At 40.3% G+C, this 9,920-nt stretch overlaps 1 protein-coding gene across 3 annotated transcripts in view; it reads right to left on the minus strand.

Moving 5' to 3' along the window:
- Window positions 1–1,133: 1,133 nt before the first annotated feature.
- LIN9 (lin-9 DREAM MuvB core complex component) overlaps window positions 1,134–9,920 on the minus strand; it is a 68,516-nt gene continuing 59,729 nt past the window's right edge. For all 3 annotated transcript variants that reach the window (XM_089685097.1, XM_089685096.1, XM_089685095.1), the window contains 3 exons: window positions 8,025–8,204; window positions 7,850–7,947; window positions 1,134–5,791 (listed from right to left, as the gene is read on the minus strand). In XM_089685097.1, the coding sequence (XP_089541223.1) occupies window positions 5,686–5,791; window positions 7,850–7,947; window positions 8,025–8,204 (384 nt within the window). In that variant the 3' untranslated portion in view covers window positions 1,134–5,685. The remainder of the gene's footprint in view (window positions 5,792–7,849; window positions 7,948–8,024; window positions 8,205–9,920) is intronic.

The raw sequence follows: 9,920 nt of genomic DNA on the forward strand, positions 1-9,920 counted from the left end.
ACATCAAACACTAAGGTGCCACTATCCATGTTTTTGAGATTTTATGTCTCCCAGTGGGAAGCCGCATGTGTGCCCTGCAATTGCAGACAAGAGGGGACCAGCCTGGAACTAGAATGCTTGCATATGGCATGGAAACGAGTAGTTTTAGGAGAGGCCAGCAGTGACAACCCTGTTGTTTTCCCTTATGACGTGTTCTTGAAACACATACTGTGTGTTGTATGTTATTGTAGTGCGTATTAATGTATGTTGTGTAAGACGTAGCCTATTTAAAATTAGAATTACTGTAGCGTATATTTTAACAATCGTTCAGGTTTTTTTTTTTTTTGTTACCAATCAGTGCACCCCAGTGAACAGATGGATCACATTTGTGTGTGGTGCTGTGCTAAGTGCTTTTGAGGATTCATTCAAAATAAATAGTTCTAGAAAGCACCACATTGTAGTTTGGGAATTACAGCAACACAATAGACACTAAACCTCTTCATAGTGAGAGAAACTGCCCTATAGCACTACTAAGCAAGCAGAGCTTGAATATGTAATGAAGAAACATAGCCGCTCCATGTACCGGTACATTCATATTTTCAAACTACACAGACATAGGGTTTTGACACTTGATTTACATTAAAGCTGAACCCAAGACAAACAGCTAAATACACAAATAATATACACTTAACGAGAGCAGTTTTACCTGCCAAAGGATGTGTTTTGTCTATCCGGTTCTGAATTTTACAGAGCTCTGCCACCAAGCACAGTGCTGTCTGCCATGACAGACTGGATTTTTCTTTATTGTAGTTAAGGTACACACACAAGTCTTGACCCTTCTTCAGCCTCTGATTGGGCAATGAAAGAAGCACCAGACAGTAGCAGAGATGAGCTCACCTAGCAGCATGCCTCTTACACTGCAGCAAACCTGATTAACTCCTAGTACTGCTTCTCCATCTCCCAGCCTAAGCTCGGCTATACAGTAACGTCAAGAAGCTGACAACAGGCCAAAATCTGGTACTTACACTGCTAGCAAATAAAAATAGTAAAAAATTATATGCATTCATTGTCTTATATCAGCCTGGAGTTCAGATTTAAGTCACCCTTCCCACACATATAGCTCAAATGAAAAACTCCACTTTGAAAAAACAGTGTGAGATAAAAAGGCATCAAAATATATTTTACTGAATGGAGATCAGTCATTGTGTAGGGAAAAAAAAAACAGATCAAAGTGACCATAAATTATTTCATTTTAAACAGAGCAGGCCAAAGTTTTATAATAAAACCCATGCATATGATACAGTTTCATTAATTATACCACCTTGCACAACCCAATAAAAAACAAAAAACAAAACACACTCAATCCACTTTTGCAAACCAATATTTTCAACAGATTAAAAATGTTTATTTAAACAACCTATATTGAAATCTCATTCATACAAACACACACACATGCACGCACCATCCCCTCCACCTTTTACCAGAAGCGTACTTCCATCTTCGCATACATCATCCCATTGTCTTGGTGGCATAGGTCTTGCAAGTCATTCTTCGATCCCAGTGTATATTTTCCTTCAAAATGCATTTAATTAAAATGGTCCATTAAAGTGTATGTGCAGCTAAAACCGTAAGGGCCCACATACACGTTAAGGATTTTGAATGCAATTCAGGATAAAAAAAACATTAAAACACACACATCGGTTTGCAACAGACAAGCAAACTGATCTGCAAAACAATGAAGACTTTTAGCTCGTTTGTCCTATGTGTGCACCCATGCATCCAATTTGCAAAATGATAGAATTTGTAAAATGCCACAAAGGGGGCTCTCGTTGGATCAAGTAATAAACTCAGAGAAACAGAACTCACCTTCAAGATGCACAGAACACTGCACTCTGTTTTACCAACTGGTTGTCATGGAGAAAAACTGACACCCATTATGGAAGACACTTTGATAAGGCCTGTTTTACTTCCATCATTGCTTCTCATTGAACATGTCCATCTACTACACAGAAAAGAACAGATGGATAGGCTTAAAGGATAAGTTCACTTTTTATTAAAAAAATGCACGTTTTTGGCAGGTAAAAAATGTTCATATTATATTTTTTTTCTTCTAAGGAGCCTGAAGAGCTTAGCACCTGTGATCAGCAGATCGTGGGTACAATTCCAGGCTGCTGCAGACTCTCAGTCAGCTGTCTGCTTGTACCTCCCATACAGGCAGACAGTTACTGAACTGCAGGAAGCTCAATGGACTACTGCCGTAATGGCAGACAGTAGTTCATGCACAAAATTCAGGATGCTGAACAGGTTACACCCTAAATAACATGTAACATGATCAGAAAGGTGAACTTAGCCTTTAAAGGATTAGTTCACCTTTACAAAAAATAAATAAATGCTCTTTTTTTGCAGGTAAAAAAATATACATTATGGGTGTAATGCCAGCATCCTGCAGACGGTCTGTATCCGTCTGTTCATACCTCAGTTATGGGCAGACAGTTTCACTCTGACAGGAAGAATCAATGGACTATCAGAGCACTACACAGGGCCGTGGTAGTTTGAGAACTACAAGCCGACAGCCGCAAAGGCTGCCAGTACTTGTAGTTTTCACATTCACAAAACACTGAATGAATAACGCTGCCAGACAATTGGAGCCCCGCACAGCCATGTGTTTTTGGATTGTGACAGCAAAAATCCCCCGCTCTCTGTCAAAACAGGGACTCAAGGGGAGCAGAGGCTGGTGCATTTGTGGCATGTTACACCCTGTATGGGTGTAATATGTTACAAAAGGTGAACTTATCCTTTAAGCTAGCCATACATGGATAGATTTTACAAATTCAGCCAGTGTGCCCAGTGAGAAAAATCTAATCGATTTCTCCATCTGCTCTAAATGGTGTGGATGGAGGAGTTTTCTTTGCTGGCTTTCATCGTCCACAGCTGTGACAACCTGCAGCAACAATTTTCCACCCTGCTCCTTTGATTTTTATTTTTCTTGTCAAAGTTGATTTAGCCAGATGGTATATAAAATGAATAACCCCCTCAAATAAAAATGATACAAAATACACAAGAAAACAATATTTTTGTTTCTTTGTTTTTTTTTTTTTCTCTTTAAACTATACAAGCACTACAGGGTGTGAGGCCCTGTGTGGTCATAGAGCTGTACAATACCATAAAATTCTTCATTATTTGTGGTTTCTAAAATTTGAGTAGGTACATTTTCCTAAATCTAGCTCATAAAACAAAGGTGAAATGGTTTACCATAGAATTCTTTTTTGACCACCTATATTAAACAACCCAATACACAATTTTTACAAGGTAAACAGCCAAGGATACACAGGTCTGCAAAGAGACGTCATAGACCGGTGTTGACTATATGCTGTATCCACCATTTATGTATCTACAGATACAGGGTTAACAAACTTTCCCAACCAGCAGTGACGGTGAAGACGTTTTCTGATCAAAGACATTGTAACAGAACGCAAAACTATTTCCTTTAACTTTGGATGAAGTGATATACATCAGGTTTTTGTTCTAGCCTGCGTACCTGCTAAGGAGATTTCCCAGAGACAGGAAGTGAAGAGAATCTCTGCAACGGGATACAATTCTATATGTATGGCCAGCTTTACTTTAAAGGTTTCTCTTGCCTGAATACAGTGATTAAGTAACTCCATCTAAAACTCTTGTATTGAATAGTAAACAGGAGTGTTAGAACCTCTGTCAAGGTTGGTTTGACATCAGTGCATCAGTTGGGTGGATTATTGACCACTTTCTGTGTTGGTGACACAGGGGATAGTGAAGAGATAGATCAGAGGTGAAACAGACCGCCACAAAAACCAGGCCAAGGTTTTTATCCATTTTCAGTCTTCAACCAAAAATATTTTATATGTCCTTTGTTCAGCCTGGGGATTGAATGAAATAAATCTAGCAGATTCCTCCACCCATACTAAAGATAGTGGATAGATGACTCTCCCACCACAGGCTGCGCTATGCTGCCAGTCAGCACCACCGGCTGGCAGAATACCTAAACACTTCCTACATCTCAGCTGTCAATTTTCCACTAAACGACTTGTGATTGAACAATCAACTTTTGTCAATCTGGGTGTTGCTAACAGGGCTGCCCACAGAGCAAATTTCATCAGCAGGCAGCTGCTGTGCTCTTTAAATTGTTAGCGTTGAATACTATGGCCTTTATTAATAAAAAAAAAAAAAAGAGGTGCGCCAGTCAACTAAGCAAACAGCACAATCTGTTCTTCCACTCTCAAAAGACCACTGTGCAGGGTGCAGGCATGTATATTCATTCTCAGATATCAGTGCTGATGTTCACAAGCTGCACCTTGAAGCCCTAGCACATATAAATATGACCTCACCATACAAAATCCTATATCTGCAGAATCGTAATATCTTCTACATACATAAAACACATAAAAATGGCATCCAGCCAATAACATTCCAATGCCGAGCAAATGTTCCCACAATAGTGTCAGAATCATTGTTCAAAGCATACCCAATCTTTAAAGTGAACTTGTCACTACAACAAAAATAAGAAAAGAAACAAAGACAACCTGTGAAGGGAGAGATTTATTACTTACCTTTGCAACAGGCAGTGATCTTAGCCTTTGCGCTCTTGAAAATACTGCAGTGTCTGAGATATTCCCTGGTGCCTGAGATGTTCAGGTGTTTTGAGAACTGGTCCTCCACTGGGTGCTGTGGTTTCTCCCATTGGCCAGGTCACTGGTCATGAACTGGAAACTTACTGGATGAGATCAAGAGCATGTGCACAGTTAATGCCCAACTAAATTTTCAGTTTAAATCAGCTAAATACATTCCAGGTCAATCAAAAAGGTAGAAAAGCCTGCTGCAGAAAAGAATCTTTGTGCTTCATGTGAAAACGGGGATCTCTTTGCAGAGGTCTGGCAGACCCCAGTTGAGGCAGAGCTAGAGCTCTCAAATCAAGCTGACAGGAGAGCTCTAGTTCTAAATCAGCAAGGGGTAAGTTGTACCAATGCAGAGAGACCACAGCTTCCACACAGAGCAAGGGTCCTTATTTACAGCATGCTGGCAGGGGACAGGTTATCTATTCAAACTGTGGCAACTAAAGAAAACAGACTCTGGACACCTTTTGATTTGATGCACCTGTAATATATTTGACTGATTTAAAGGAAAAGTTAAATTGGGCTTTCAGTAACCTCTAGCAACCAGACTTCCCTTTGATGGAAGGAAGGCTGGAATATCAAACGCAGCAGATAAAGGAGTCTTTATACCTGCTGTGCACAGTATGGCTCCCACTTCTGCTTAAGAGGACAGCTTCATTTTAAAAATGTGTTTGCCATGGGAGTGCATGGACATTGGTTGGTTTGTGGGATTCACCTAAACACTTGCAGCTCATAGGATGACCACCTAAAATTCTCATTTGATCTCATGAAGTGAAAGCAAATAATGCAGCCGATGGCAAACAATAACCTCACCACAAGCCACGCAGGACAGTGAGAAGGGATGACAAAGAAAAAACCGACAATGAAGAACGGAAACAACGAAGAGTGCTCTTTCCACAATATCTGTATCTGGGTGGGAAGCGGCCTGGAAACTCCAACTATTCTTTGCCGTGTGTATCCATAGGACAAAGTAAATAAAATATGTCAAGTTTGTAATGCTGGTTCATTTGTAATACAAAGAAGAGTCCATGTTTCTTCTATAGACGAGTCTGCCAGATTGTCAGTCCCTGTTGGTATTATTGGCTGAGAAGGCATGGAGATTTCCCATTTGACTCAGGCCACTCTGGATATGTGCTACGTGGATCTCCACATTATTCTGAAAACAGCTGCAAGAAAAAACACAGATGGGTGCCATCACATTCCAGGTCATCAAAATTTCTAATGCAACTAAGAACTTATGTTTACTGGTAAGAACAATGCCAGCAAGAGTAGTGCAGTGTGTGTGTGTGTGTATGTATATATATATACATATATATACATATATCACATACATATATATGTATCACATACATACACACACACGGTCGTAGAGACACTGACTGGACAAGGGATTTGCAAAGGCACGGCCTTAGCTGAACAATGAAATCAGAACTAGATGAGGTAAATTAGGTGTTTTTTTTTCTAACTAAAAGGTGGCTATAGATAGATCAGGATTCGGGAAGGACCAGCTGAATCTTTATTAGTATGTAGCTGTACCCGCTTGACAGAAGATCATTAGATCGATTTCTGTTTGATGAACAAGTTGAAAAGCTGAAGTTGCCGATTAGTGTATTTTGAGTGTGTCAAGTCCTGTTTTCAGAATACAATCTCCTGGTTGGGGGAATTAGGGGGAATCCTACCTCCACCTTGTTTGTGTGGATGGAGGAATCTATTCCATTTTCAGGTCGCTAGTTGGGAAATAAAAAAACAAAACAAAAATAAAAACAAAACAAAAAAATATTCACATCTTATGTGGTCTGTTCTTAGTCAAGGCTTTTAGTTTCACATTTTTTACAATGTCTTACAACCTATTGGTTCTTTTTTGGGCCTAGACCCCAGGAAGGAACCACAGATATTACCACTGGCAGATCATGGCTGGTGGGGAGGTCCAGCAAGGTACTGTATATATCTTCCTAAACACCCTGCCCCAGTACTTATGAGCCCTCAGCCCTTATGCAAGCAATGGGCTGGGCCTTGGAAAAAGTTATGAAAGTAACAAAATGCCTTGGCTGATGTCATTCGGGAGGAGTCTGCGTTCATAGGTAATGCCCACATATGATAAAGAGTCTATGATTGAAAAAAATGGAAATCCAGTAAAAGAAAGGGGCAGGCCAAGGAAAATCAGGCTGGACTGAAAAAACAAAAAAAACCCCAAACTAAATAAATGTTGAATGCCCTCTAGGCAGGAAAAATAAGACAGGCATTATTAGACTTGTTGGAGCTTCGAATGCACACTGTTTGCATTCCCTGTGTGCATTCCCAGAAGCCCAGTGTGCAGAGAAATCAGAGTAAGCAATTTCAGTACAGGAGAGGAGCCTGTACAAATGTGCAAGACTGAAGGTAAGATTGAAGTTCAACTTGAATATAAACCTGTGCTTTGCCCATTCAGGACAATACAACAGATTTGCATTAATCCTCAGCTTCATATACTTTTCTTTGATTCCCTGTGGCTCCATTAAGCACCTGGAGCCAAGGAAATTACTTCATATATTGCTGGGCCAATCAGCACCATAGTAAAGGGAGTTCATAGCCCTAGGTAAGCTATGACTATGGTGGCTCAAAGCTTACCCAGGGTATTTCTTTTGCTACTAACTGCTGAACAGAGCAACTGGGGAGCAAAAGGTATAAGCTACTAGGGATGTCTACACTAAAGCAAGATTGCATGGTGAAGCATGGATTCCAGGCCCCATTATCATCAAAGGGGATTGCCACAATCAAGGTCCTGCAAGAGAAAAGGTACTATACTTACCACTCCTGTGGTCTTATCTTTTCTCAGTTAAGGTGCCACAGCCTCCATCAAAATGTTCAGCACATGCTTAGGCCTCTTCGGCACTATAGGACATGGTAAGATGGACTCAAAGGGTGCAGGGGGTGAGCACAGGAATCCAACACACCTGCAAGTGTTGAATGCTGGGCTGCTGCTTCATATGAGAAAGGTCGCGGGAGAGGTTTAGGGCCTAACAGCCAAATTACAGTTTTTTTTTTTTAAACAAAAGTCCTCTTACTTGATTATAGAGAATGTCGTCTCATATTTTTTGTGTTTGTATTACTGAAACAGCTTTACCAGATAATAGTAATAAATGTAAAGGTAAACACTGGTCTAAAATACATGAAATACAAGCTGACACAATGGAAATGATAAACATAACAGCAGAATAAGACACGTTAAAGCCTGACACACATACCTGATATTTGAAGGGTCTATAGAACTCTTTATATCATTAATAGAATCTGTTAAAGATTTAAATTCAAAAGAATTCAGGTCTCCTCCTTCTGCCAGGCACTGTAAAAGAAGTAGTACAGTCTCACAAAAGATTCTCTAAAAAGTTTGGAAATAATAGAGTGATGTTGATGTCTTACTTTGATCTGTAGGAGGATAGCGGTGAGTCGGGATATGAGGTCTGTTAGGCTCTCGTTCTGTACACATGGCTGACCGTTGGAGGTGTTGGCTTGGCGGACCATCTCTTGGGCATCTTCCTCACAACGCCGCCTCATATCTGTTGGCTGGTTTGCTGGTTGAAGGCCCTGATCTGGAGCAAGCTGTGGAAGTTTAAAACGTTTTATCTACTATAATCATGTACAGTATATACAGTTAGGTCCATATATATATATATATATATATATATATATATATATATATATATATATATATGGACACAGATACAATTTTCATACTTTTGTCTCCATAAGCCACCAGAATAAATTAAAACAAAACAGTCCAAATGGATCTGAAGTCCAGACTTTCAGCTTTAATTCAAGGGGTTGAACATAAATATCAAGTACAAATTTTAGGAATTGCAACCATTTTTATACAGTCCCTCCATTTTCAGGGGCTCAAATATAATTGGACAAATGAATATAATCATAAATAAAATGTTCATTTTTAGTATTTTGTTGAGAATCCTTTACTGGCAATGACTGCCTGAAGTCTGGAACCCATGGACATTACCAAAGACTGGGTTTCCTCCTTTCTGATGCTTTTCTAGGCTCTAACTGCAGCTGTCTTCAGTTGTTCTTTGTTTGTAGGTCTTTCTGCCTTTAGTTTTGCCTTCAGCAAGTGAAATGCATGCTCAATTGGGTTGAGATCAGATGAGTGACTCAAGCATTGCAGAATATTCCACTTATTTTCCTTCGAAAGCTCCTGGGTTGCTTTTGCAGTGTGTTTTGGAAGAATCTCTATCTGTACTGTGAAGTGCCGTCCAATCAACTTTGCTGCATTTGGCTGAATCTGGGCTGACAGTATCTCTCTAAACACTTCAGAATTCATTCGGTTGCTTCTAGCACATCAATAAACACCAATGACCCAGTGCCACTGGAAGCCATGCATGCCCTTGCCATCACACTGCCTCCATTATGTTTTACAGAGGACGTTGTGTGCTTTGAAACATGAGCTGTTCCAAGCCTTCTCCACACTTTTTTCTTCCCTCATTCTGGTACAGATTAATCTTAGTTTCATCCGCCCAAAGAAGGCTTTTCCACAACTGGTCTGGCTTTCTTAGATTTTTTTTTTTTGGCAAAGTCTAATCTGGCTTTTCTATTCTTCAGGCTTATGAATGATTTGCACCTTGTGGTGAACCCTCTATTTGCTCTCGTGAAGTCTTCTCTTGATTGAAGACTTCGACAATGATACGCCCACCTCCTGGAGAGTGTCCTTCACTTGTTTGGATGTTGTGAATGGGTTTTTCTTTACCATATAGAGCAGGGGTGTCAAACTGGCGGCCCTCTAGCTGTTGTGAGACTACAAGTCCCATCATGCCTCTGCCTTTTGGAGTCATGCATGTAACTCTCAATCTTGCAATGCCTCGCGGGACTTGTAGTTTGGCAACAGCTGAAGGGACACCAGATTGACACCAGTGATATAGAGGATCCTGCGATCATCCACCTCTGTTGTCTTCCAGGGACGTCCATGCCTTTTTATGTTGTTGAGCTCACCAGTGCATTCTTGTTTCCTCAGAATGTACCAAACTATTGATTTGGCCACTCCTAATGTTGCTGATGGATTTGTTTCATTCTTGAAGCCTTACAATGGCCTTACAATGTTTCACTTGCATGGACAGCTTCTTTGAACGCATGATGTAGGTTCACAGCAATACAGTAGATTCCAAATGCAAATACCACACGTAGAATCAACTCCAGACCTTTTACCTGCTTAATTGATGAAGAAATAATGGAGTATCCCACACCTCGCCATGAAACAGCTTTTGATTCAATTGTCCAATTACTTTTGGTCCCATGAAAAAGGGGGGGGGTGGCTAC

Source organism: Staurois parvus, unplaced genomic scaffold (genome assembly GCF_062004578.1).
Source record: "Staurois parvus isolate SC_StPar_1 unplaced genomic scaffold, SC_StPar_1.0 ptg000362l, whole genome shotgun sequence".
Taxonomy (NCBI): domain Eukaryota; kingdom Metazoa; phylum Chordata; class Amphibia; order Anura; family Ranidae; genus Staurois; species Staurois parvus.